The following is a 24625-nucleotide window of genomic DNA, read 5'->3' on the forward strand; positions in this document are numbered from 1 at the left end:
TTTTCGGTTGCGGTGGAGGTAAGGCTGAGTATCAATTAGACCCTATTAGGCATTCGCACCACCTCCTTGCACAGTTCGAGGTTCTTGCAAAAAAAGAGAACCTAGACATAGAGGCTCAGCTTGTAACTTTTGGTCAGAGGAGCTATAGTATTAAGTATTTTAATTGTTATCTTCTTAATTTTGTTGATTTGTAGTATACAACGTAAATTCGAGGTTATCGTAACTCGTAATAAACAACTTCGTTAAATAAATAATATCATAAATTCATCAATCATGACTAGAATCCTAGTCTCACACCCTGATAATATGGTGGCGGAGCCTCACTGTACAAATGCTCTCTTTCTTTCTTCTCATCCTGCAACTCCAATTGAATTTGCAACTTCCGGTTGATCTTCTCAATATCAATTCTATTGAGTGTCTTTCTCACCTTCTCAACAGGACTGGTTCCCACGTAGCTCACAGTATCCTTTCTTAAAGGCGATGCAGATAAGGCGGGGCCTGAACGAGCAAACAAGGAATTGCCCAAACCTAAACTTCCAACAAAAGAAGAATTGTGACTGAGTGGTGATGGGCGGCCATTGCTGCTTAAGCGGTCTGGAACAGGTGTCTTCTTGACAGGCAGAGGATGGTGTATCTGGGTCTTGGCTCTCAATGGCTCGGAGCTCTGTACACTCTCCTTCTCGTTCAGCTCTACAGCGGTTGAACTAGAGGCAGACATGTATGTTGATGCCAAGCCTTCTGGGATCTTTGCCTTCGTAGACTCAACACTCTGTGCCTTCTTGCGTCCCACCTTGATGGTCCGTCTTTTGGCTCTACCAGAATTTGCGGAGTAGAAAGACTTGCTTTGAATAGTAGAAATCTCTTTCAAAATCTCATCCTTCTGACTGAACTTCTCAGTTTCCAACAAATCAACGGGGATGCTATTGTTGTGCTGAGTAACGGCACCGTTAACAGATAGGTTGAGATTGGAGTACAAGGAGTGTGCCAAGTTGGGAGAAACATGCTTGTTAAACTTCTCCAAATGATTACGTAACACAACTTTTTTGAAGCCTGGGATTCTGAGATCCAAAGTCTGGCGACTGCCATATAGTTTAGCCAAGTTGGTAATTGTAGTGGGAGAGACAGTTTCAAAATCGGCAGTTTCCAGACTTGCGTTTTGAGCTTGATCCTTGAGGTGATCTTTCAAGTTGTTCATAAAATCGTTGTTTGTGAAAGAGCTGGTGTATTTTAGCGAGAACTGGTGGATGAGAGTCGGTAGCGTTTCTCTAAAAAGATCTCTAATTTGGTTCTCAATTTGTTTTTGCAAAAAGTTTGCCAACACTTGAACAGTGTCGAAAGTAGAGCTAACGTTGATTGAATCCAAGGGATCATTGCGGAACACAAGGGTCAATCCCTTAGTCTTTGAGAAGACGATGATACCAATTCCCAGAATGCGTAAGTCACTAAGCTTGAGGTCAAGAGGAAGATTGAACGAGTTGTTCGATAGAAGGAACCGTGGGGTGACAAATGAGTCCTCGGAGATCTCTTTCTCGATGGAGTTGTCGCTGTGAATCTTTAAAGGATTGGCCTGAACCTGGGTGTGGAGTGTCAAGTGGAAATCACCGGAATATGTGATCTTGAAAATGCCTCTGAATCTATCCTTATCCAATTCTCCAATCTCGAGAATCTCAAAGTCTGGGGCAACTTTGCCGAAGTTAAGGTCTTTGATAGAGATATCCAGCGCGAGGATATTGGGACGTTTACCAGAATTAAGTGCTCCGGTGAGAAGATCGATGGTCCAGCCGCGCAAAGATTCCGATTCTAAGGTGTTCCAGTTGACGTTAAATGACATGATGGCTGGTATGTGTCTTGCGAGTAGTTATATAGGGCCAGCGGGAGCGGCGAGGGATAAACTCGGAGAGTGCAAGTAGATGAATTGTATACAGAATTAGCCTCTATAGAATGGTATGTGAGGTTTTCCAGTATACCTTGTGTCGTTGTTTACCCAGCTTAAGTCTGGCTGAGGGTGAGCAATGAGCAAGAAAGGTACCACGATAAAGAAGCTACTCGAAGGAATTTGCAAGAGAAAATGCCACTGAATTAAAAAGAATCGACGTAATGTTCGAATTGCGAGACAACAAATTTTCAGGCTCCTGGCTTATCAGGAGAAAGACTTAAGCCCGAGGTGGGGAGCTGAAAAGAACCAAAACTATCGCCGAAAAGAACGCTGGAAGGGCGCAAATTGGGCAAAAAAACGAAAAAAGTGACGGAGAAAGATACAACAACAACCTGCGGTCCAAACTATTGATGGCGGACTGGGATTGCGCAGAGGATGGTGGCGGTGGCGGAAAAAGTTGATGTCTGTGATGATTTTTCCTAATTGCAAAGGGTTGTCCTGCAGTCGCGTGAGGCCCGGGAAGTTCCGTACATGCGAAGTGAGATAATGGGTCGATTCCGATAAGCTGCGAAAAAAATGGGGTGCTATTGGTTGAGAGACGTCTGGAGCAATAGAAGAGAATTAATTTTTTAATTTTTAGTTCGAGGGTATTAGAGTTTAGAAACTTGCAATTTGGCAATTTATCAATCGGTCGGAGTTTGAATTACGGTGCCTTGAGAGCCTGTCTCAGTTCTTAACGCCGGCATTAGGACCGTTATGGCTGGTCCTGGAACCATCACACTAGGACGGAGAAGGCCCCTCTTTCGGAGTTTGACTTTCGGCCTTTTGTATTTTGGATTTTGGGTCTGGCAAAAAGGAACTCGAATTTGTATAAATAAATGGACTTGGAGGAACTTTAAAATTCCAACCGACCCATTCAAGAAACTGGGGAATGACCAGCTCCAAATAGTGAACTGGACTGAATCCTTTTTCGATCAAAAGTTACAGAGATAGCTATTTATTTTCCATTATGTGTTACGAGTTCGAGGACGACGTCCCATTCCAAGTTGAAATTAAACATCCTCAACCAAGAAGGGCTTTTAAGAAAATCGTGCTCGCAGGCGAGACGTATCAGCCTTTCGAAACTGAGCAAATAAACCCGTTACAAGTTCATGATTACTTTGCTCTCTAATGATGTTTAGGAGGTAAGATATCGAGGATAGATAGTCTCATTCGATATGGGATGCACTTAAACCTCAATTTAAAGAACACAAAATGACATATGTATTACTAATTGAAAATTAAATTAATTTACTGTTTGTAATCGTCTATTAGCTGCAATGGAGTTAGATGTACTATCACTGAATCTATGTCAATTATAACCATTTTACAAAATCGAGAGACACGGAGCTAATAAAACTAAAATTGAACTATTCTTGAAATTCTTTTTTTTGCTTTTGATCACAATTAGTCATTTCCCCTTGGTCATCAGAGCTTCTACCATTGACAGATCAGCTCCCACTAAAGCCACTGCACAAAGACGAGGGGTCTGCACATAAACTATTCCACAGACACTATTCCGCTATCAAATACTCTCATTACTGGCTCAATAGGTAGGATTATGCACCGCAAATATGTCACAATTCTACGAGCTTAGCGCTCTCAAAGGGCAGTCAGAATATCTGTTTTCACAGCTTCGTAACAAGGTCGTTTTGATCGTCAATGTCGCATCTCTCTGTGGCTTCAGCCCCCAATATGACGAACTACAGCATTTGTATGATGTTTTTCCCCACGATGAGTTTGAAATTCTTGCATTTCCGTGTCATCAATTCGGCGATCAAGAATTGGATAATTTTGATGACATTCGCGAGTATGTCGCCTCGCGCTTCAAGGTCTCGTTCCCTATTTTGTCGCCGGTCCAAGTGAACGGAGAAAAGACCCATCCGGTCTTTAAATACATCAAAGAAGGCAAAAGTGGATTTTTGGGATTCAAGGGGGTGAGATGGAACTTTGAGAAATTTCTCATAGACCCCAATGGTGTAGTTGTAGGTCGCTTTTTGTCGGGGGTCGCTCCAGCGCTGTTGGAACCTGTGATTCAAATGATTCTAGACCGGAAAAGGGCCAACGAGAAAAGAGAACAAGAAATTTCCGCTCCAAAGTCCACTTCCTCACTTTAAATCCATTGAGAGTCCTCTTCTCCACTTCAACTCATTGCGGGCACCCAAGCCGTATTTAAGACACGAAAAAGAAAATTCACTTGCAGATCGATCTACGATGATCTCAACAATGCTTTGGAAGAGCATTTTATAGACCTCCGAGGTAACCCAGTTCTAAATTAGACATTTATTACCAAATTCTTAATTAATACATAAAGTGAACGCCTCAACAGTGAAGCCTTTTCATTCAATTCACCACAAACTACTTCAACTTGCTCTTTTTTCTCTTCTTGGGCTCAGCCTCCAGTTTCCGCTTGTTCTTCTCCAGCTTCGTAGATTTGTTAGCTGCAGCAACTTCAGGATTTATTTCCTTGAGCACACAGGCAATGAGAGAGCTGCAACGACGCGAAAGCTCTGCGGTTGTTCTCAGGTGCATGAAGAAATCGAATCGAAGAATAGCACTCTGCTTGATTGCATCACGAATTCTCTCATATAAGTCTGGTCTATCTAAGCCAAATTTATACATTTGAATCAACATGAAGCGGTCCTCCTCATCTGTAAATGTTCTCTTGGTAGTAGTGGCTGGTGGGTACTTCAAAACCAACTCTTGCAATGGATATCTATAAGACAGAAGCTTTCTGCGAAGACACTCTTTCGAAATTTTAAGCTTCTCAATCTTGTCTTCACCAGCGTCAATCTGCGAAATGTATCTTTCGTAACCATCGATTTCTTTATATCTTTGCCAGAACACCTTGGCATATTCACGAACTTCGTCGGGTGTTTTTTCCTCGAACTCGGAGGAAATAAGTGAAATAGCGTTACGTCCGTACTTTCCACTAAGGGCCACAAAATGAATGAAATCACGACGGTTCCAAGTGTTGAAGCCCTGTGTGAGAAGTTCTTGCTTGAGTTCTCGTTCCTCATCAGTAAGAGCTCTTGAGTTGAAGATTTCTTCCTCTATCAATCTCTGAGCTTCTTCTCTTTCAGGCAACGTAGCAGCTGGACCACTCTCTAATGGAGGCTCGTATCCGATTCTTTTCTTGTAGTAATTTTTTTCCATTTCATGCAACTCCAAGAGTTTTGGTGGGTGGAATTGATGATCATAGATGTTTAATTGCTTAGGAGGACGAGGACCACCACGAACATGAACGTGACCTGATGAAGGCGTGTGGGTTCCAGAGTTGTTGTATGGTTCAACGTAGGCTGGGTCGTCGTTGTTAGAAGCGCCTTTTCCAGAACTCATGACATCCTTATAGTACAGATCAACACTATAATTTTCCTTTCTCTCTCTCTTAGTTGGATTGATCCATGCATGGCCAACATTCTTCAAAGAGTTTGGCTCCTTCTTCTTGAAGTTCTCACCATTCCACTCATACACAGAGCCGTCATTGGAGAAGTTTTGCAACGCAGATAAATCAAGCTTGGCATACTTCTGGGTTAATTCTTGAGTCTTCGATTGAGAATTCTTCAAGATAGCTTCAATGTCCAAATCATTTTGAGCAGCTGAATTGGAGTCCTTCGAATTGAAAATATCAGCAGCACCGAATTGAATCATATCCAACAATTGGTCTTTAGATGTTGCAGCATTGGCTGCAGTTGAGGGTTGACGTTTTCCAGCGTCTTGAATGACCAACTGATCCAACCTCAATTTCTGGGTAGCTCTCTCCAAGATCTTTTCCTCAACAGCATTTGATGTAATAAGTCTGAAGACCTTGACTTGCTTTGTTTGACCAATTCTGTGAGCTCTATCCATGGCTTGCATGTCAGCTTGTGGATTCCAGTCCGAGTCAAACAAGACTACAGTGTCGGCAGTGGTAAGATTGATACCAAGACCACCGGCACGAGTTGTAAGAAGGAATACAAATTTGGACAGGTCTGGTGCATTGTACTCATCAATCAGGCGAACACGATCAGCATGATCAGTTTGACCGTCGATTCTGCAGTACTCATAGCCTCTGAACAGACAATAATCCTCCAAGATGTCCAACATTCTACTCATTTGGGAGAAAATAAGCACACGGGAACCCTCACTGCGCAATTTTTTCAACAATTTGTCGAGAATAATCATTTTTTGCGAATTGTCAACGATGTGCTCGTCAGTGGTGTAGGGTGGACCAGGCTCAGCACCCTCGAACAAGTATGGGTGGTTACAGCACTTTCTGAGCTGCATCACGATGTTCAAAAGACGTGTCTTGGATTCCTTTTTACCGTTAGCACCATTAACGGCATCTAAGTCTTTCTCTAAAAGCTTTTGATACCATTTCCGTTGCATATCAGACATTCCAATATAGACGTTCATCTCCTGCTTGGGAAGGAGCGATTTCTCAACTTCGGACTTAATACGACGAAGAAGGAAAGGCTTAAGGACCTTATGAAGCTGAGAGATCACTGAGTTTTGAGTTTCATCCTTCTTTTCGGCGAGGGCTGATTCTGAGTCTTCTGTCTTTACCTCACTCTCACCGTCTGGTAATGCCGCGCTCTCTTCACCTCTGGTAAACCATGCATCAAATGCATCACTGTCACCGAAGACATCTGGCAAAATGAAGTTCAACAATGCCCACAACTCGTGCAAGTTGTTCTGCAAAGGAGTACCAGTGATCAACAAACGATGCTTCGAGTGAAACAAACGAATGATTTGCGAAAGCATGGACTGCTCATTCTTGATACGGTGAGCTTCATCGATTACGATGTATTGCCAGTCGAATTTCTTGAATGTAGCCTTCTCTCTGATCACAATCTCATAGGAGGTAATAACTACGTCAAACGCACAACGCATAATTCTGTTGTTGATGATATCGTTTCTCTCATCCTTATTTCCTTGCAACACAACGACATTGACCTCAGGTGTCCAACGGCTGAACTCTCGGTGCCAATTGTCTAACGTCAGCTTTGGTGTAATAATGATGTGAGGGCCTCTCACACCACGGCAGTGGCGCAAGTAACCCAAGAGAGAGATAGTTTGAAGTGTTTTCCCCAAACCCATCTCGTCTGCGAGGATACCACTGATGTTGTTCTCATACAAACCAATTAACCAATTGAGACCTTGAATCTGGTAACTACGAAGTGTTCCGTTGACGTAGTCAGGAGATTCCAGAAACTCTGGAATTCTTGCGGTTTTCTTTTCATCCATCAAAAGCTCAGCGTCCTCCTCACGCTCTGTTTTACGTCTTCTGTGGGCGCCGGGTTGGGCTGAAGCGACAGGGCCATCAATTCTTCTGACAACCTCAGCAAAGTTTGGGTCAGCTGCAGCACGCAGATCCAAGAAGTGTCTGAACAAGTCAGTGACACCAAGCAAATACTTGAACTTCTTGACTGTCTCATCGATGTCGATCTTTGGTTTTTTGTCTGAAGCGAAGTAGTATTCGCGGTCCTCTGATAAAACCGGCTCAACGGACTGAAGTTAGTATATGGAAGTAGAAAGAGAACGTCCGCCGATAATGTGTTTGGTATGGTTCAGACATAGCACAGAGAGTTCTCGTCATTCAAAGAGTAGCATTAGACATAACAATGAGCAAGAACTAAAAGCTCATAACTGTGAAATGACAAAAGAGATTCTCAACACCAAAACTGATCTCGGTTGCCCCAGATTAGAGTTGGATGTCCAGCTTCTCTTCTGTGCTTCTTTGGAGATGAAATCAGATCCATGTTCGTCTGCCACCAGTACCATGTTCGGACGTTCAATACCGACGAATTTACATACCATCAGAGGAGATCTGGACGAAAATTCGTCCTGATTCATCAAACCTTCCTCTGTCATGTTGTTATGAAGAAAAGAGGTGAGAGAAGATTTGGATTCGCACACGCGGTGTCAAATGCAATATTACGATTCATTCAGCTGTTTGAGAAGTTGAGACCGATTAGTATGGAATTTCGGATTTATTTTTCCTCAAACGCGATGAAGCATTTAATTTCAATTTTTCAACACATGTTTCGATCGAATCTTATTGTTCATGGTGGTCACCTACAACAGTGTTCAGACGATGTAAAGAATATCAGACTTGAGTCAGGGAAAAACTGTAATAGCTACTCATGTGGTATTCTTCCATTGGTTTATTTTATACTATTTTTTTTTTTTGTTTTTGCAGCTGGCTTCACATGTATTCGTGGATATATATAGGTATCCCCTATCTGGCCTTCCTACATCTTTAATTAGCAGTATTGCAACCGTAGCCTTGTCACATTCTTTACCGGCATGACTACATCGATGAAAAATTGACACTGTACGGTATCACCTCTATTTATGCCTCAGTCTACTAAAGTCAATTCTCTGACTACAGAACATGAGTGTGTCTCGAAAACCAACTAGAAGAAAGCCTCCGCCAGATCTTCAGACTGTAGATATCGTTGATCAACAAGGATCTACAGCTGAAGATTTTGCAGAACCTCGAAATACTCCGGATCCAGACTTGTTGTCCCCGCAAACGCACCTGCAACTGTTCTGGAAATTCCACATCGAGCGGTTCGATCCAGGATTGTATCTTTCCACTAATCCCACTCTGCGACATGTGCGATGTAGGCCATCTCCGGGATACTTTGTGAGAATTCACAAAGATCTGCGCTTGGAAGTAGGGCAATCTGTGAAGGATTTGAACGACAACTTCTATATGGTCTTCGAGGACTCATCCACTGGCGAGCCTATCATCTCGGTGACTCAAACTAAGCAGGGCTTAGAGTATGAGATTTTGGTCCGAAGATGTGTGAGAGATGGCATTTTGCAAAGTTGCGAAGACCAATTGGCCCCTAGCGTCTCTGTAGATGCAATGAAGTTATCTCAAGCCAGCTCTGATTCGAAGAATAGTACAGAAACTAAGAGTCCATTCTCACGAAATCCAAAAAACATCGATGAATCCGATAAAATGAAAGTGCCCCCTAGCCGATATCATCTTGCTGTTCGTAGACCGATACCAGCGTCATTTCTACCAAAAGCACTGTATTCAAATATCGAATTACTAAGCTACGAAATGAGAGTTGCTGCTGAAAAATACACCATTGGTCATATTCCGCAAGTTCGTCACCGACATTTCCAACTGCTTTCGGAAGACAGAAAGATACCGAAATTGATTCGAAAGAGACACATTTATTTACATAAGGAATTCTCCGGTACTAAAACTCAGTACGAAGATATAGATCTCTCGCTGGTTGCTGCTCTTCTTCGACCATGTGAATCTCGCCCCAAAAAAAGAATGCTTCGCTCATTACATACTCTCTCGGGACAATACTCTTCTAAATATGGATCGTGGCGACCGCAATCGGAAGTCTTCAATTTAGACATGAAAGAGCTTGTCGGTGCCTTTTCGAAGAAAAATAAGACCGATGATTTGCAAGCTGTTTTGCCAGAAATAAAGCCGTACGTTCATATCGGGGATGGATTGTATTTTGATACAGCTCCTGTAGATGATGAACCAAACCACATCCATAAGTATGGATGGCTCACCATCTACGATCTGAATATCATGAAACTCGAAGGTGTGTTCGATCTGACTGTAGCTCTTGCAGTGGCAACCAGTTACAGAGCTTGGTTTAATGACAATGAAGTCCGAAGAGGTTTATATGAGCGTTCAACTATTGATTCTGCTGATCAGAACTCTCTCTGTTGACGGCTTTGCAATACTATTTAAATCTACGGATATCAATTCATCCAAGCAATTTTCTTACTAGCAAGGAAACATAAATTATTCCATCATTAATCAATATCTTTTGTCGACTTTCACAATTTCTTTTGGTTCACTGGCTGCTAATAAACGATTGCCAGTGCACCGCTTGTTATCTATTTTAGACAAAAGCGAAACTGTGATTCCGGTGAAGTGCTCTATCTCTAAGAAAAACTTTTTGACGTGAATGTTTTCGCTGCTGCAAAGATGAACGCTAGCGCTTGAATTTTCAATTGGAATGTCCCAATGCCATAACATAATGTTGTGGTATGCTAGATAGATCACGCTCAATAAAGTTGATCTTGATAATACACCAATCTTGGAATTATCTCAAAATTTTCTTTTGTACAAATGCACCCGCCCCGACGCAAAAATCGCCCAGACATCACTAATGAGTTATGGGAAGATCAAGCTTCTGTTGCAGAATCACGACACAACCAACATGACTATTACTCAACTCCTGTTCATTTAGCTAGCTCAGGAAGTACAGGGTACAGATCCTTCTTCTCGGTCGATTCCATTGATGCCCCCCTCGCTGGCACTCAGTATCATTCTGTTGATCAAGGGAATGCAACTTCAAAATTTGTGCGAAGTTCAATGAATGTGATTCCACGGACCGAAAAACTTTACAAAGAAATCAACATGCCATTTTCGTTGATAGTTAGGCCTTTTGCTCCTTTATTAGAGACAGAGGAGCCTATATCAGCTGTGGTGTTTCCTGATGTAAAACGAAGCGGGCAATCCTATCGATGTCGCAAGTGTGGAACATACTTCAACCCCAACGTGAAAATATCACAGCAAAAATATTACTTTTGCAATGTTTGCACCACAAAAAATAGGTGGCCATTAATGAATTATGAACTCGGAGACTTGCCAGACGAGCAAACGCGTTGTCCCAAGCTCAAAAAAGGTGTGTTTGACATAAATATTCCTGCTTCGAAAGATCCGGTGGAAGAAAAGTGGCATTATCATATCATTATAATTGACAAAAGTAGAGAGGGCCATCTCTTCGAGTATCCTTCTCATGTGGCTGAAAGTTTGAGTTTGATCATGCGAGGGAGCTCAGGAGTAGAACCAAAGCCGAGATTGAAAATTGCTCTCCTCCTATGTGATGAGGTTGTGCAATACTTTAAATTCCTGAAGAAATCAAAAGAGTGTTCATTCCATCTTTTGGATTCAGGCACAGGCGCAGGTGTTGTTGTTCCAGACATGTTCGTTAACTGCAATAAAGCTGCGGCATATGTGAAATTAATTAAAACGGCCATCAAAGGTTTGAAATATAGAGAGAAGCAATCTGCACAAGGACCATGTTTTTATGAAGCATTAGGCATCGCCGCTAATTGTCTCAACACTGTTAAGGGAGGCAAAATTACCACACTTCTTTCAAGAAAACCCCATAACCATTTTAACAGATCCGCAATCAACCTTTGGGTGACAAATTTAAACGATCTGTCAATCGTTACAAAACATCTTTCACTTTCGAAAAAGAACGAGAAGGGGAGATCATCCTTGAAATCTGCCATTAATTGCCAGAGAATATTTTCAGCAGGAATCTCTGTTGATGTGTTCATGGTTGGCAAGACAAGTGAAACATTTGAAGAGATTTGTTCCCTTGTGTATGCCACTAAAGGCAAATACATGAGATGGACAAATTTCTCAAAGGTGAGAGATTCCGCGAACGTGGAGCGCGAACTATTCAATTCTATTTGGGGTGTCATTGGTTATCTGTGTGAAATAAAGATTAGTTGCTCTCCGGCTCTAGAAGTTGAGCAATACAACGGATTTGATGACGAACAACTCTCCAAGAGGCGTAAGAAACCATTCTCCTACGATATAAAAGTACCAGCTCTAGGTGAACCGTTTTCACTTACGACCACTATGAATTATTGCGGAGATATATGCTCTGAGGACTGCTTTTTCCAAATGTCTGTTGCCTACTATGACGTAGCAGGCACTCGAAAAGTCAGAGTAATAAATTATTCACTACCTGTCACTTCGAGTATAGGGCGAGTTTTTGATTATATGGAGCTTGATGGAATGGTTGGCGCATTGTTGCATCATGGATTAGTTTTGAGCTTGGATAGCTCACCTCTCAAGTGCAGAGGAGAACTTCATACTGTCGTGTCCAAAATGTTGCAGAATTATGAGTCAATTTATAAGAAAAGAGTCACGGACACAATGAAGAAGAATTGGATCGAGCCGAATGGCGTATTGCATCCAGCACTCCTATGTCACATTCTTGTGTACGTGTGGTCAATTAGTAAGAGGAAATCCTTTCGCAATAAGGATTTAGTTCGAGAGGACGAAAGAATTGCCGATCGCTTGAATTTGCAGTTCATGCCAATGGAGCGTCTAACATTCCTTCTATATCCAGCGTTGATCGATCTTGGCGCATTAAAAGCTGATGAATGTATGAGAATCAAGCATAAATCGAATGTGCATGGATTCATAAAATTGCCATTGTTTAAGCAAGTGTCATTTAGTTGTTTGAGGAAGAGTGTGTACATGCTTTGCAATGGAGAGACGATATTTGTCTACATTCATCCTCAAGCAGACCCGCGATTGATCAACGACCTATTCGGCGACCGAGTTAATTGTTCCGCGACTTTTGAACTATTGATCGATAGGTTTCCAGAAATCGACACTTTGGTCTCACATCAAGCTCGAAATCTTGCAGATTATTTCCATCGCAGTATTATCGGAAATCCTGGCCCAGCCACCATCACGGTCACGAGCGTCAAACAACCCGATTATCACAGTTTTCGAGAGGCTCTTGTTGAGGATACATTCCCCTTACAGATCAATGATGCTTATTCAAGTTATTCGCAATACGTCCAATCTGTTCAGAATATTATTTCCAAGCAAAGACCGAAGATAAAGCCAGTGCCTATTGAAAAGCAAATTTTCAGCCAGACAGACCCTCCTCTATTTGTGGAAGAGGTTGATGGTCGAACTCGATTGATTTTTGCCGCGAAAAGTAAAATCAGATCCATCCGGGACACAATCTCGCAAGAACTTGGAGCACTATTCTTTTCAATTTTGTAATCATGGTGCCGTTGATCGATGATACGATGAGGAACCGCAATGTTCTGGTGGTGTCACGAGGCATAAACATAGGAATTTGGATACCTTTCGAGCCCTATTGGTCCGAAGAGACTTAATTATTCCAGTTTAATACCGAGCGTACGAAACAATTCGCACCCTCTGCTTCTATGATCCTGACCCACAGTATCATAGAAAGTATCATAACGATTTTGCAGCTCTTACTTCTTTCAAAATTGATTTCAAGTTGTATTTAAACGAATAAAAACAAACAGATCAACAAGCTTCATACAAATTCATTTAGTACATAGTTTCGCCAATTCTAGCTCAATTTCAGCCCCACCTACTCGCAATAGTACCTTTATCGCAACGCAGAGCTTCGGTTCCTGCAGGAATCAGGATCAGGGGACGCATAATTGATACTCTATATACAACTGATTCACATTTTTTTGCAACCACTCTTTTCCACATGCCGCTGTCAGAATCGGGTGATGCACTCATTTCGACGTATCCAATTAGTCCGCAGGATTGCGCCAATCCATACCAGATCCTTCGAATTGCTCTCAATCTCAAGAAACTCATCGACGAGGTTGTCCCCACAGTATTCGACACCAAAGATATTACAGACTCCCATTCGCCTGTTCTCAATGCCAATGTGGTGAAGTTGGCGTATCGTGCTGCTGGTGGAAAGGGTAACGGTAAAGAGGGGTCGCTGTCTTACAAGTACCGCGCGTGTCTTGTCTTTGCTCTTCTCAAGGTCACTGGATGGTACTGGGAACAGTCTGAGTACGAATTGGCAGACAACGAGTTATACTCGCTACGTGCTGTTGCTGCCCAGCGCTTGGCTGTGCTTATCATAGACGATATTGCTGCACAGGGAGTCGCTGTTTCTGCGGACGAACGGTACTTGTTCTTGGGACTTCTCTGTCATAGATACTCGATCCGGGCAAATGATGGGAACTCGGAGCCGGTCAGCGCATTGGAGTTGGCTGTTGATATGCACTCGACCATTGTTATAGGCTCATCTGGCTACCAGCGCTGTATCAAGTGGCTCTGGCGCGGGTGGATTGTTCAAAGCGCAAAGGATCCACATCTGTACGTTCTTTATGAGGGGGTTGCTTCGCCTAGATTCTTGGACCATTTTGATCCTGCTCGTGTCAAAACTCCTGCCTACCAGAATATCCTAGAAATCTTCTTCAGTGTGTGTTATCTTATCTTGTATTCGATCATTGTTAACTTCAATCTGGTGGAGGTGACGGGAATCGATTTTTTTGAAGGCATATTTTATATCTTCACTCTTGGCCAGGTCTTCGACGAAGCGACCAAAGTTTATCATGTTGGTTGGCGCTACGTTGGCTTCTGGAATGTCTTCAACGATATCATGTACAGTGTTATCATCGTCTCTGTTGCTTTTAGATTCGTCTCTCTCTCATCTCATGGCCCAATGCGTGATCATTATGACGAGATGAGCTTCCGTATAATGTCATGCGCTGCCCCACTAATGTGGTCTCGTCTCTTGCTCTTCTTAGACGCTGAGCAGTTCGTTGGCGCAATGATTGTGGTGATTAAAACTATGATGAAGGAATCCATCATTTTCTTTGTTCTTTTGGGTGTCGTAATTATTGGCTTCTTGCAAGGTTTTATGGGTCTTGATGCCCTGGATGGTAAGAGCGAAGCAACTCGCCGAATCTTAACATCCTTAGTGAATGCAGTCATTGGTGAGTCTGGATTTTCTGATGTCAAAAACTTGGTACCCCCATATGCTTCAGTGATGTACTACATCTACTCTTTCCTCCTCACTGTTATTCTTATGAATATTCTTATTGCTTTGTATTCGTCAGCGTACGCATCGATTGTTGAAAATGCGACAGACGAATCATTCGCTTTGGTGGCACAAAAGACATTACGTTATGTCCGTGCTCCTGACACTGACCTCTATGTTCCACCTTTCAACATTATCGAAGTCTGCATTTACCCTTCGAAGTACTTCATGGCAAAAAAGAGCTTCCGTCGTCTCAATTACTACATAATGTTGGTGATTTACTTTCCCATCTTGGTGTATATTGCCTATGACGAGTTGTCCAATGCCCGAAGAGTTCAATACAACAGGTATAAAGGTGTACCTGATGATGCAAATGAGGTAGATACTGAATGGGATCTTACCGACGGGTTTGATGATGATCATTCAGGTTCTGATTGGGAGGGAATTCGGAATAGATCCAGCGAAATTAACGAAGGCTTGAGAGAGCAAAGAGCAGGGGAACGTGAGGATCCAGAATTCTCTATTGATATGTTTAAGTTCCAAAATGATATTCGTGCGGTTGCGCAGCCCGTTGCTGAAGCCAACCTGAAAGGCATAAAATGGGAGCTCTACGAATTGTATCGGAAGATTGATAAATTGACTACATTAGTGGAGACTGTGGTTGAGGAAAATGCAGAGCTCCGGGAAAAGCTATCCAAGAAGAACAGCGACACCGATTCAAACAATTAAACGCATCATTTTGATCTGTTGCTATTGCTTTAGTTTCCTGATCGATGGGTGCGTGTGCCTTTCACTGTAAAAAAAGCATTACATCGAAGTTAATTAGAATTAGAAGCTCTCATTTCATCTTCACTCGATAAAAATTCGCTGGATCCTGCGGAATCTTTATTTATCAAGTCATAGAGTAGAACAATCACTGTACTTTACTGTCTAAAGAATACCTGACTAATTGTTAATGGCCTAAATTTTTTATGCGAACGGGCTAGAATATACATGTGCAATCATTCTGCCATACAAGACACTTTATGTTTGTTATGTTGAATTTTTACTATGATGCAAAAAAATATAAGCAAGTGTGGATAGTTATTTTGCAACAATAGTTTCATTATCATGACTTATAAGCCACCAAATAAAACAAAAGTTGGAAACCACGAGAGCGGACCTTCCACGGCGCAACACAGATGGCCTACGCAAAATGAGGTGAAAAAGAAACTTGCGCCCACAGTAAAAGCCTTTCTTAAAACTAGTCTTGTTTTGTTTCTCCTTGCAATTGCGGGCGTGGCCATGTATGGTGCAATTGTCGTGCTTAAACAAGTGTTCAAACCAGAGGTACTTGAACCCCCAATGGGATTGATCGTCTTAGCCTCTTATCTAGTTTCTGTATTTTCTACCTTCTTGGGAGCCACTGTTGGAACTTTGGCAGTGATGGCTGGCTCTTGAGCCGTCGAGTCTCACGGATTCATACCAAATTCTGAATAATGTGTTTCTCATGCAGCGTACGATAACTTGACCACAAACAAATGGAAACACGAAAACAATTTAGATGAGGAGAGAAAAAAATATTCTTAAGACATACTATTTAATATAATCGAATGGATGGCCTTTTCAATGAAAGGACCTTGTGTAGAGTGTTTTCTAAAGATTGAGTAATACATAATTAATTTTATAAAATGGACCAATTGATAACCAATTCCAAATAAATTGTATTTGTTTTTTTTTGTTTGAAAACTGCTTCTATTCCTACCCAAGCGTTCTTTTGCCTTCACTATAATTCTGAAACATTGTGCACCCGTACACCGGGGTATTCTCTTCAGATGAAGTTATGTACTCCACATCTAAAACTCCACATCTCAACTCTTGCAACAAACCTTCAATTTTTCCAGATCTAATAGGAATATATTAGCCGATTGACATTTTACTATGTGTGCGGCGCCGGCGGGAGATTCTGCGCCCTCTCACTTCACGAATGGGCTCGATCTTCATTTCGATTACAATGGCGACTCAAGCAAATCTGCAGCAGCCAAGAAAAAGAAAAAGAAGAAGAAGAAGAAGGGCTCCTCGCTGCAACTAGAAGACATGGAGCTAAGCGCTGCAGGCAGAACTGCAGCCTCAATCCCTCTTTCAGCAGTAGATTTAAATGATCCAGATGCAGAATACCCCGAAGACAGAGTTATAAAAGTCGATGCGAGCGGGAATCTAATAGTCGAAAGTCTAGATCAACCGAAATCCTCGCATGTAGCCATGGGCCATTCTCTCACACCTGGCGCTTTCAGTTCACATAATCCACAAGATACCCAACAGACTTTCTTGAAGCTACCTGGAAATCTAGAACGAAGTATGTTTCATTTCAAAGACGAGAAAGAGCGTCAATTCTGGAACGAGCTACCCGAGGATGAGCGTCATCAAATCCTAGATATTAATGTGGATATGGTCATGGATCGCTTCCGCCAACAGAGAAAGAGCCGAGCTAATACAAAACCCATGAATGAACCAAGTTGCATAAATTGCAACGAAAGTAAGTTCTACATTCAAGAAACCTTGGAAAATGCATATATTCCACATTTGGAAAGTTTCATAGATTCTACTTGGAATATCTCTGATACGGAGAGTTCAAGGCTCAAAGTTCCAAAGCCTGCTTCTAAACTACACCCTATATCGAGCCTGAATCCACTTGATGAATTCTCTCATTCCGCGGAGGATATGCCTGCTTTCGGTGATAGCCTAACGAATAACTCTTCATTGATTTCTAAACTCGCAAACTGTTCTAATCACAAAAGTGGGACCAGCGACATTGATCCTCACTTGAAGGATCTTGTGAATGAGATGAAGAGGTATTTCTGCTCTTTTAGTGGGACCGCTACTGACCAACCTGACTCTTCGCTTTATACCCAAAAATTCATAGAATGCTTGTACAAGTTTTCAAAAGAGGGCAAGGAGGGCCTACCCAAAGCTATAGCCTACTTGAAGAATGTCTACAGCACGGAGCAGACCTCCAATCCCGAAGTGGCAAATATGGCGGATAACATGTCTTCTTTCGCTGATATGCTCATGAAAGACGATGGTCAAAACTTTCTCAATATGGTCGAATACATCAAAAGTGGAGACGGAGAGATAAACGATCTCGACAAGGCGATATCTGATTTAAATCCTTTTGCATTGAAACAGCATGAGCCAGTAGAGAATCTACACGATAATCTGATCAGTTCAATGACTATTCCAAAATCTGAAACTGGACATTTTCTGAAGTCTCTCTCAGTCTCTTCAGACTCGCAAGTTCGAGCTGCTTTCGAAGAGTCTGGCGAACACAATCATGGCAAGGATAAAAACGAAGACAGCAATGATGGAAATGATATTGACTATGATGACGATGACGATGACGACGATTTGGACGACGAAGACGAGTACGATGATCATGATAATGATGAAGATGATGATATCAACTTCTCTGAGAATAGCCAAGAGCGTTTAGAAGAACTACGGGGCTTATTCATGATCCAGGCAATTCACATGATTCGTGAGAAGTTTCGGACACATTATGAAAAGAAGCTCTCGGAAGATCGAACGAATGAATTCATGAAAGAGCTCGAAGCAGAGGAGAATGCCAAAAAAGAGCGTGAGCTCAAAAAGTTAAGGCAAAAAGAAGAGCAATTGGAGAGAAAACGTCTACAAAAACTCACAAGAGAAGATGAGAAGAAGCGGCGTGAAGATGCTGAGAGGGAAAAAGCACTAGCGATTCAGCAAAAGCAAGAGGCGCTTCGCTCTGAGCAACTTCGTCGAAGAGAAGAGTTGGCACAAAAGAAGCAGCAAGAGAAAGAACGGAAAATCGAGATTCTTAGAAGAAAGGAAGAGGAGCAGAAAGAGCTCAAAAGAATTGAGGCTGAAAAGATAGCTGCTGAAAAGGTGGCTGCTGAAAAGGCTGCTGCTGAAAAGGTGGCTGCTGAAAAGGCTGCTGCTAAAAAGGTGGCTGCTGAAAAGGCTGCTGCTGAAAAGAAACTTGCTGACCAGAGAAACATGGAACGACAAAAACTGGAGACTGTGTGCAAAACATCCACTGGTAATACGCCAAGTGAAACTGTGCAATCAAATGATCAAGATGCTAAGAAGTCAATGGTCATTGAAGATAGTACCCTGTTGGCAGGACAAACAGTGAATACTGCGGTCAAAGCTTCGCAATCAGAGAGGCTGGCAAGTCTGAACTCCTCGCACCTGGCAACTGAAGCTCCCGGAATCATCCCCAGCTTCCCACTATCACAGTCTTTGGGTTCAAACTCGACACATAATGATCTTGGTGATGAGTCCAGAAATTCTATTCCTGCTGATGGCATTTTGAGCAACGATTCTACTGGAAGTGGCCTTCAAAATACGATCACGCCTGCCACAAACCACCTTCTCGAGCAGTTATACCAAGCTCAACCACCTTTGAGCATTCCATCTATCCCTTCGCCGGACTGCTTTGACCTGTTACGGAGTCCTCCTGCCATAAGTTCGCATCGACCACTCAATGAGCCCTCTCAATTGCCTGATCTTTGGGGCTCTTCGGCAGAAAGACTGGCTCGGTCTTCCTTGCTTGAAACTCAAAACAACCCATTGTGGAATCTGGGCTATAGCAGAAGTAGCTCAATTTGGGGAAACTCCGCTCCCCTGGCGTCAACTTGGGGAGTCCCACCTACGATACCCAACAACGAAGTGATGGGTTCTCAAATGCCCTCAATATTCATGCCGCCATCTCAAAGCTCCATGCATCTGCCTCTTCCGCCCATAGCTAAGTTGCAGTCAAATTTGAATCAACTGTTAAATGGCTTTGGGTTCCCGGAGGCCAGTAAGGATGAGATTCAAGCTGCTGCTGTTGAATCATACCAACTCATGCTGCAGCGTGGTCAATTGCTGTTTGGTGCAGCACCTGCTTTATCTCTATTCCTGTTAGCGAAAAGTCTTTTGCAGCGGCCCACTCTTCCATTTTCTGAATTTCTTCGGTCATTGAACTCATCGAATTACGCAATTTTCGATCTTGTATATGATGACTTTGGGAGTGTCACACACATAAAAGTGTCCCGAATGGACCAGATTCCCGCTCACTCACGATTCGAATCTGACTCGCAGAATCCATCAGTTTCATTTATTTCCAATCCAAACACGGGGCAACCAGGTCAAAACTACCGACTTGATCCCTTGTCAACCTTGAACTCATTTCAAGACCCGGGGCTTAGGTATGAAGTCCCCAAAGATGAACCTGTGACAAATAGTCAAATGTGGTAAACGAGAATCCATCAGAAGTGTATATCCACATTCTTTCAAGGTTGTTGCATATTATTATAGGTGAATCCGCGTTGGCACTTCGGTGTCAGTGTCGATCTGAAATCCAAAGAAATTGCAAGTATAATTGTAGCATTCAATTAAAGTATATGGCGCAGGACTTGCCATAGACGTAGGCCTTTTTCATAAGAACATTTTGATCACGAACATCTTCTTGTAATGTTGGCGTTTTCCTGGAGACTTCTTAAGTCAAAAGCCAATAATAGGTCTGGGGCTTGTCCGTATATTGTTAATGAACACATCGAAATGTTTTGATTGCAAGATTACCAAAAATTTCTAGGACTCTACAAACATTTTGAGGCTTGAGTAGGATTGAACAAAGTTTATGTGTGAAGTATCTATATTCATTAAACCAGCCGTCAATTATTTATTGTAGAGACATTTGGTTGACCATTTCTGTCACGACTGTCAAATTCTCTTCAGGAATCATGATAATGGCAGAACGGGCCATGGAGAGATAGTTCATCTCAAGCGTACCCAAGTCTCCCGATTCCGGTGTGTCTTTCATGCTTTCAAGCAAGCTACTTGCTAGTCCCGCTACAATACCAGTCGAGTCCAAAGGCAATTTTGACAAATCAACGGTGATTGGAATAATTGCATCAAGCGACAGTCCAACGATACTGCGAGAATCGAATCCAAGTAAGTTTCTTTTCTTGGAAGATCCGGGTAGAATTAAGGAAATCTCGTCCACAGCCGTTCGTGTGATTGCAAAGTAGTCAGGGATTTTGCCGGCTGCGATGCAAGCTGAGGCTTTTTCTATACTGTTCTTTACTTCTCCAGGACGTGCACCTGTAAGCAAGCATCTCTTGCTCTTATGAATTCTTGGCCTAATTTTCGCATCATTAAAAAGCTGGCGGGTATCTTTTATAAGGTCTGTCAACTCGTCGGATGGTGGCGCTGTGCTTTTGCTTGTTTTCGTGAAATCCACCATGTAGCTATTAGTGTTGGGGGAAAAAATAAAGTGTTTCTGCGCTAAAATTTCAACCACTTGGTCTCTGTACGACTGCGGTATAAGAACAATGTCAGAGAAATGACTTGACAAGAAAAATAGAGAGATTTTCATTTCAGAAAGCGGCTGGGTGAACTCCAAAATACGCGCTGAGCCATTGTCCTGACCTTCATTGTCAACCTGCAACGAGAAAAATTGATTATCGACGATCACGACGTCGTCATATGCTAGCTTGATGGACACTGCAAGAGGTTTTCGAAACAACTTCTCGAACACGGAGGAACAGCATATGATTGTACATTCTAGAGGTGTGTAGGCAATGTGAAAAAAACTCTCCTCTGCCTCTTGCTCCTCGTCGTCCTCTTCAGTGGTGATAGTTTTACTCAACGAGAGATCTGTGACGCTGCCTCGTGGCGACAGATAGCGTGGATCTTGTTTACTGGAATTGTCTGTTTGCGAGCTCAGCCGAACGAGCGGGGTCTTTCTCAATCCTGCAATTGAGTTCAGACCCGAGGAAATGATGCTTGCCATTAACGGATCTTCGCTATCCTGTCTCTGTAGTAGAATGCTGTCTTCGGAATCACTGTCATAGTCGCTTTCCAGAGAGGAAAGGTAAGATGCGGTGCCTTCAGGGTCTGCCAGTGCAGCTTGTGCGCTGAGAAGCTCTAGAATCGGAGCTGCAAAAAGCCATGTTCTGGCTCTAGGAATAGATAGGATTGTGAGTGGGGTTTTGTTCAAATACACCCGACTGTCCATTGTGATAGATTTAAAAGGCGGAAGTAGGTACTGATACACTGGAGTGTCCCGCTCTTTCTCGAGAAATAAATATTTAGTTGGAAGAAGACTTGTTCAGAGAGGGAACAGTTATAAATCACAAAATCCCTTATGAGTCAAGTACAATTTGACAGGTGTAGATGCAGGTTAGAGTCATCTTTAAGTGTCTTGTGAAAAATGTGTGTTTAGCAAAATGAAAAATAAGATTGAATGATATGAGTAAATAAATAGTCTCTTGGTTTAGAACTGGATTGCTACTTTCATCTTAAACAATTTGAGTGTCTCAAGTCGATGCACTGAACATGGGAGGTAGACTTGATAAGATATGAGATTGGCCTGCACGATAGAATTGGGAGATTTGTGGTTTGTGGTATGTGGTCTTAGCCTATGATGGTTGATATGTAGAGGTTGAATTAAAATTATGAACTGGTTCGTTTGATAAGGAGAGTCCCGAAAACCTTTGCGAGATACACCGGCGATCTCTCTTTTGCACATCTCGGAGGAATAATTGATGATGAAGACCTTCCGCTCATCTCATCTAAGATCAGTTAATTAATGGTGTGATGTGAAGGGACCTTTAAAAGAAATAGATCGAATCAATCGTAAAAGTTGAACTTTCGGTTGCGGCCATATCAAGTGGAAAATACTGTTTCCCGTCCGATCAACGTTAGTCAAGCCACTTAGAGCCACACTGAGTAATGCAGTGGGAGACCATGTGTGAAATTGTGGTGCTGCAATCTTTTTTTTGGTGGTTTCTGTGTTTTTGACATGTGCTGACTGAAGCCTACAAATCAAGGAATCTCGTGCATGTCCTTCCTGCGATTCTCTTAAAGAAATCTGAGTATTATAGTATCTTTGAGAAACTCATTTTAGTCATATTATGTCGTCGCTGGTCATATATTCACCATGTATTATGTACAGATAGGATCACCACCTAGTGCTGCCCTCATTCCAGGCTATTCAATCTTGTTTTCCTTCAATCTCATTAAGAACTCTTTGAAACTCTGGTGTCGTCTTTTGAGAAACAGCCTCCAAGTGCTTCAATAGAAGTGGGTTCTTGATCTTAGCGAGGTGCTCCGCCATTCTGGAACCAATCAAGTCCTTAGCCTCCTCAGACAATGGTTCTAGCTTCTTAACAGGAGTTTGGGCCTTCTTAGCCAAATAGATCTTCTGCTCAACCGACAATGGCATTTGTGGTGCATTGAGACGTCTTGCTTGACCCTCAGTAAGCTCTCTCTTCTTGAACTTGGAGTATGGATTACGGAGCTCGTTCAAAACGGACTTGGGGAATGGAGACTTTGCAACAGTCTGAAGCTCGTGTGTTTTGTTGTAGACATCCTCTGTAAGAGTGGAGTATTGGTCGTCCTTGGGCTCGGACATAGGAGATGGCCATGGAATCTCAATGTTCTCGTGATGCTTCACAAATCTACGTGGAACCCATCTCTTCAAACGGTCATCATAGTACTTCTCCTTGAACACTAAGTCCTCTGCCACGACGTAGGAAACATTTCCCTTCTCATCCTTTTCCTTAGCGGCCAAACGCACAAACTTACGTGGAATAGGAACAGGATATTCAAGGACGTGCGAAGTTTGATTGGCAGCCCAGTACTGTTTTGGGATCACCACATTCTTGGTCACCTCGTTTAAAAGAACAGTATCATTGTCACGGGTGTACAGGAGAACTCTACTAATCTTTCCCTTGTGTTTACCGGATACGATGTATGCCAAGTCGCCTGCAACGATAGGGGCCTCACCGATAAGTCTTTCGTCTTTTCTCAAAGTTGGAATTGGTGCTGGAATAGTAGGAAGACGAGAGTGTTTGGCGAACTCTTTATAGGTCTTGACTCTGAGGTTGCCAACGTATCTGTCCAAGTCGAACTGGCCTCGTTTGGCGGCTGTTTTGAAGGACATGGTCGATGTTATAGAGATTGGTCGGAGTGAGGTTTGCAACTTTGAAAAAAAGAGAAGAAGGCTGGTCACGTGACACTTGGAGAGAGTCGACTGAATAAGCCATGAAAATGATTGTTCAGCAGTTAGATAAAAAGGTATAGTATGTTTTAAATTTTGATTTATTTCATTAGTGTTTGGAAATTTGAGGTGTGAATCTATTTGGAAGAGGTGAAACTGAATTAGAGAACAAATGCGGCTGCAAGATGTACAAGCTAGTACATGGCCGGGACTGTGTTGGGAAATGATACATGTGCACTTAAAAGATGTAGATTTCATGCGCTGGGTTTTGAAAATTCTACTCGGTGCAGATGTTTATGAACTCTTGTTCATTGACTGAAGTTAGTATAGGGTTAACAGAAGATGAAATGAGCCATTGTGAAACGGGTATCTAAGAATAGCATCAAAGCTATAACCATCCTCAGACTCGAGCTTGTTATACGTACTCTCGCCATCGCCGTCCATATCGAACTCCTCAATCATGGCATGGAGTTCCTCATCCGTCAAGTTTTCGCCCAACTCTTTGGCGACACGTTTCAAGTTACGGAAACTGATTTTGCCGGTTCCGTCGTCATCGAACAATTTGAATGCACGACGTATCTCATCCATGGGATCTCGTTTGAGGATCTTCTCGCCCACTGTTGTTAGTATATTTCATTCTTGAGTAGGTAGAACACCGCAATTAAATACATGAAAACAGCTCCAAACCGCTTCCATCTTCTAACATAGACGATGCGATGGAGTGATTCTATCAACTGCTCAATGCCCATCTCTTCAACCATTTGCAGCATGAACATGCGCATCTATCAACATACCGGCTAGATAGAAGTTATCATATGAGATTAAATTGGTATCGTCTGTATCGAACTTGTGGATTATATCAAGAACTTCTTTCTTGGACGCGTCAAACCCCAATGCCCGAAGAGCCACCTTGAACTCATGGTAGTCTAGCATACCATCATGATTCATGTCGAAGAGCTGAAAAGCCTCGCGGATCTCTTGTTTCTGTTCAGCCAAAAGCTCGTTCTTCACGTTGGCGAAGGTTTTTTTCTGCGACATTGGAGATTCGGATGTGAGCAAATGAAGTAGTGTAGTGTTATTGTTTCGAGATCCTAATGTGGAGTCGCGTATATACACCAACATCACCAGCATCAAGCTATAGTTGAAATACACCTT

The 24625-nt window shown here is 42.5% G+C and overlaps 8 protein-coding genes across 8 annotated transcripts; 4 read left to right on the top strand and 4 right to left on the bottom strand.

The window, feature by feature from the left end:
- Positions 1 to 277: 277 nt before the first annotated feature.
- Positions 278 to 1831, bottom strand: PUMCH_003791 (uncharacterized protein; the record flags this gene model as incomplete). Its single annotated transcript, XM_063022748.1, has 1 exon — positions 278 to 1831. The coding sequence occupies one exon, from the start codon at positions 1829 to 1831 to the stop codon at positions 278 to 280; it is 1554 nt and encodes a 517-aa protein (XP_062878818.1).
- Positions 1832 to 3489: 1658 nt separating this feature from the next.
- PUMCH_003792 (uncharacterized protein) lies at positions 3490 to 4032 on the top strand (the record flags this gene model as incomplete). Its single annotated transcript, XM_063022749.1, has 1 exon — positions 3490 to 4032. The coding sequence occupies one exon, from the start codon at positions 3490 to 3492 to the stop codon at positions 4030 to 4032; it is 543 nt and encodes a 180-aa protein (XP_062878819.1).
- A 241-nt stretch (positions 4033 to 4273) lies between these two features.
- On the bottom strand, positions 4274 to 7141 carry PUMCH_003793 (uncharacterized protein; the record flags this gene model as incomplete). Its single annotated transcript, XM_063022750.1, has 1 exon — positions 4274 to 7141. The coding sequence occupies one exon, from the start codon at positions 7139 to 7141 to the stop codon at positions 4274 to 4276; it is 2868 nt and encodes a 955-aa protein (XP_062878820.1).
- Positions 7142 to 10013: 2872 nt separating this feature from the next.
- Positions 10014 to 12707, top strand: PUMCH_003794 (uncharacterized protein; the record flags this gene model as incomplete). The annotated part of the gene is made up of 1 exon (XM_063022751.1): positions 10014 to 12707. One exon carries the CDS (start codon positions 10014 to 10016, stop codon positions 12705 to 12707), a length of 2694 nt encoding a protein of 897 aa, XP_062878821.1.
- Positions 12708 to 13173: 466 nt separating this feature from the next.
- PUMCH_003795 (uncharacterized protein) lies at positions 13174 to 15195 on the top strand (the record flags this gene model as incomplete). The annotated part of the gene is made up of 1 exon (XM_063022752.1): positions 13174 to 15195. The coding sequence occupies one exon, from the start codon at positions 13174 to 13176 to the stop codon at positions 15193 to 15195; it is 2022 nt and encodes a 673-aa protein (XP_062878822.1).
- Positions 15196 to 16386: 1191 nt separating this feature from the next.
- PUMCH_003796 (uncharacterized protein) lies at positions 16387 to 19722 on the top strand (the record flags this gene model as incomplete). The annotated part of the gene is made up of 1 exon (XM_063022753.1): positions 16387 to 19722. The coding sequence occupies one exon, from the start codon at positions 16387 to 16389 to the stop codon at positions 19720 to 19722; it is 3336 nt and encodes a 1111-aa protein (XP_062878823.1).
- Positions 19723 to 22462: 2740 nt separating this feature from the next.
- On the bottom strand, positions 22463 to 23728 carry PUMCH_003797 (uncharacterized protein; the record flags this gene model as incomplete). Its single annotated transcript, XM_063022754.1, has 1 exon — positions 22463 to 23728. One exon carries the CDS (start codon positions 23726 to 23728, stop codon positions 22463 to 22465), a length of 1266 nt encoding a protein of 421 aa, XP_062878824.1.
- A 495-nt stretch (positions 23729 to 24223) lies between these two features.
- PUMCH_003798 (uncharacterized protein) lies at positions 24224 to 24601 on the bottom strand (the record flags this gene model as incomplete). The annotated part of the gene is made up of 1 exon (XM_063022755.1): positions 24224 to 24601. One exon carries the CDS (start codon positions 24599 to 24601, stop codon positions 24224 to 24226), a length of 378 nt encoding a protein of 125 aa, XP_062878825.1.
- Positions 24602 to 24625: the final 24 nt, after the last annotated feature.

This window comes from Australozyma saopauloensis, chromosome 4 (genome assembly GCF_035610405.1).
Source record: "Australozyma saopauloensis chromosome 4, complete sequence".
Classification (NCBI taxonomy): Eukaryota; Fungi; Ascomycota; class Pichiomycetes; order Serinales; family Metschnikowiaceae; genus Australozyma; species Australozyma saopauloensis.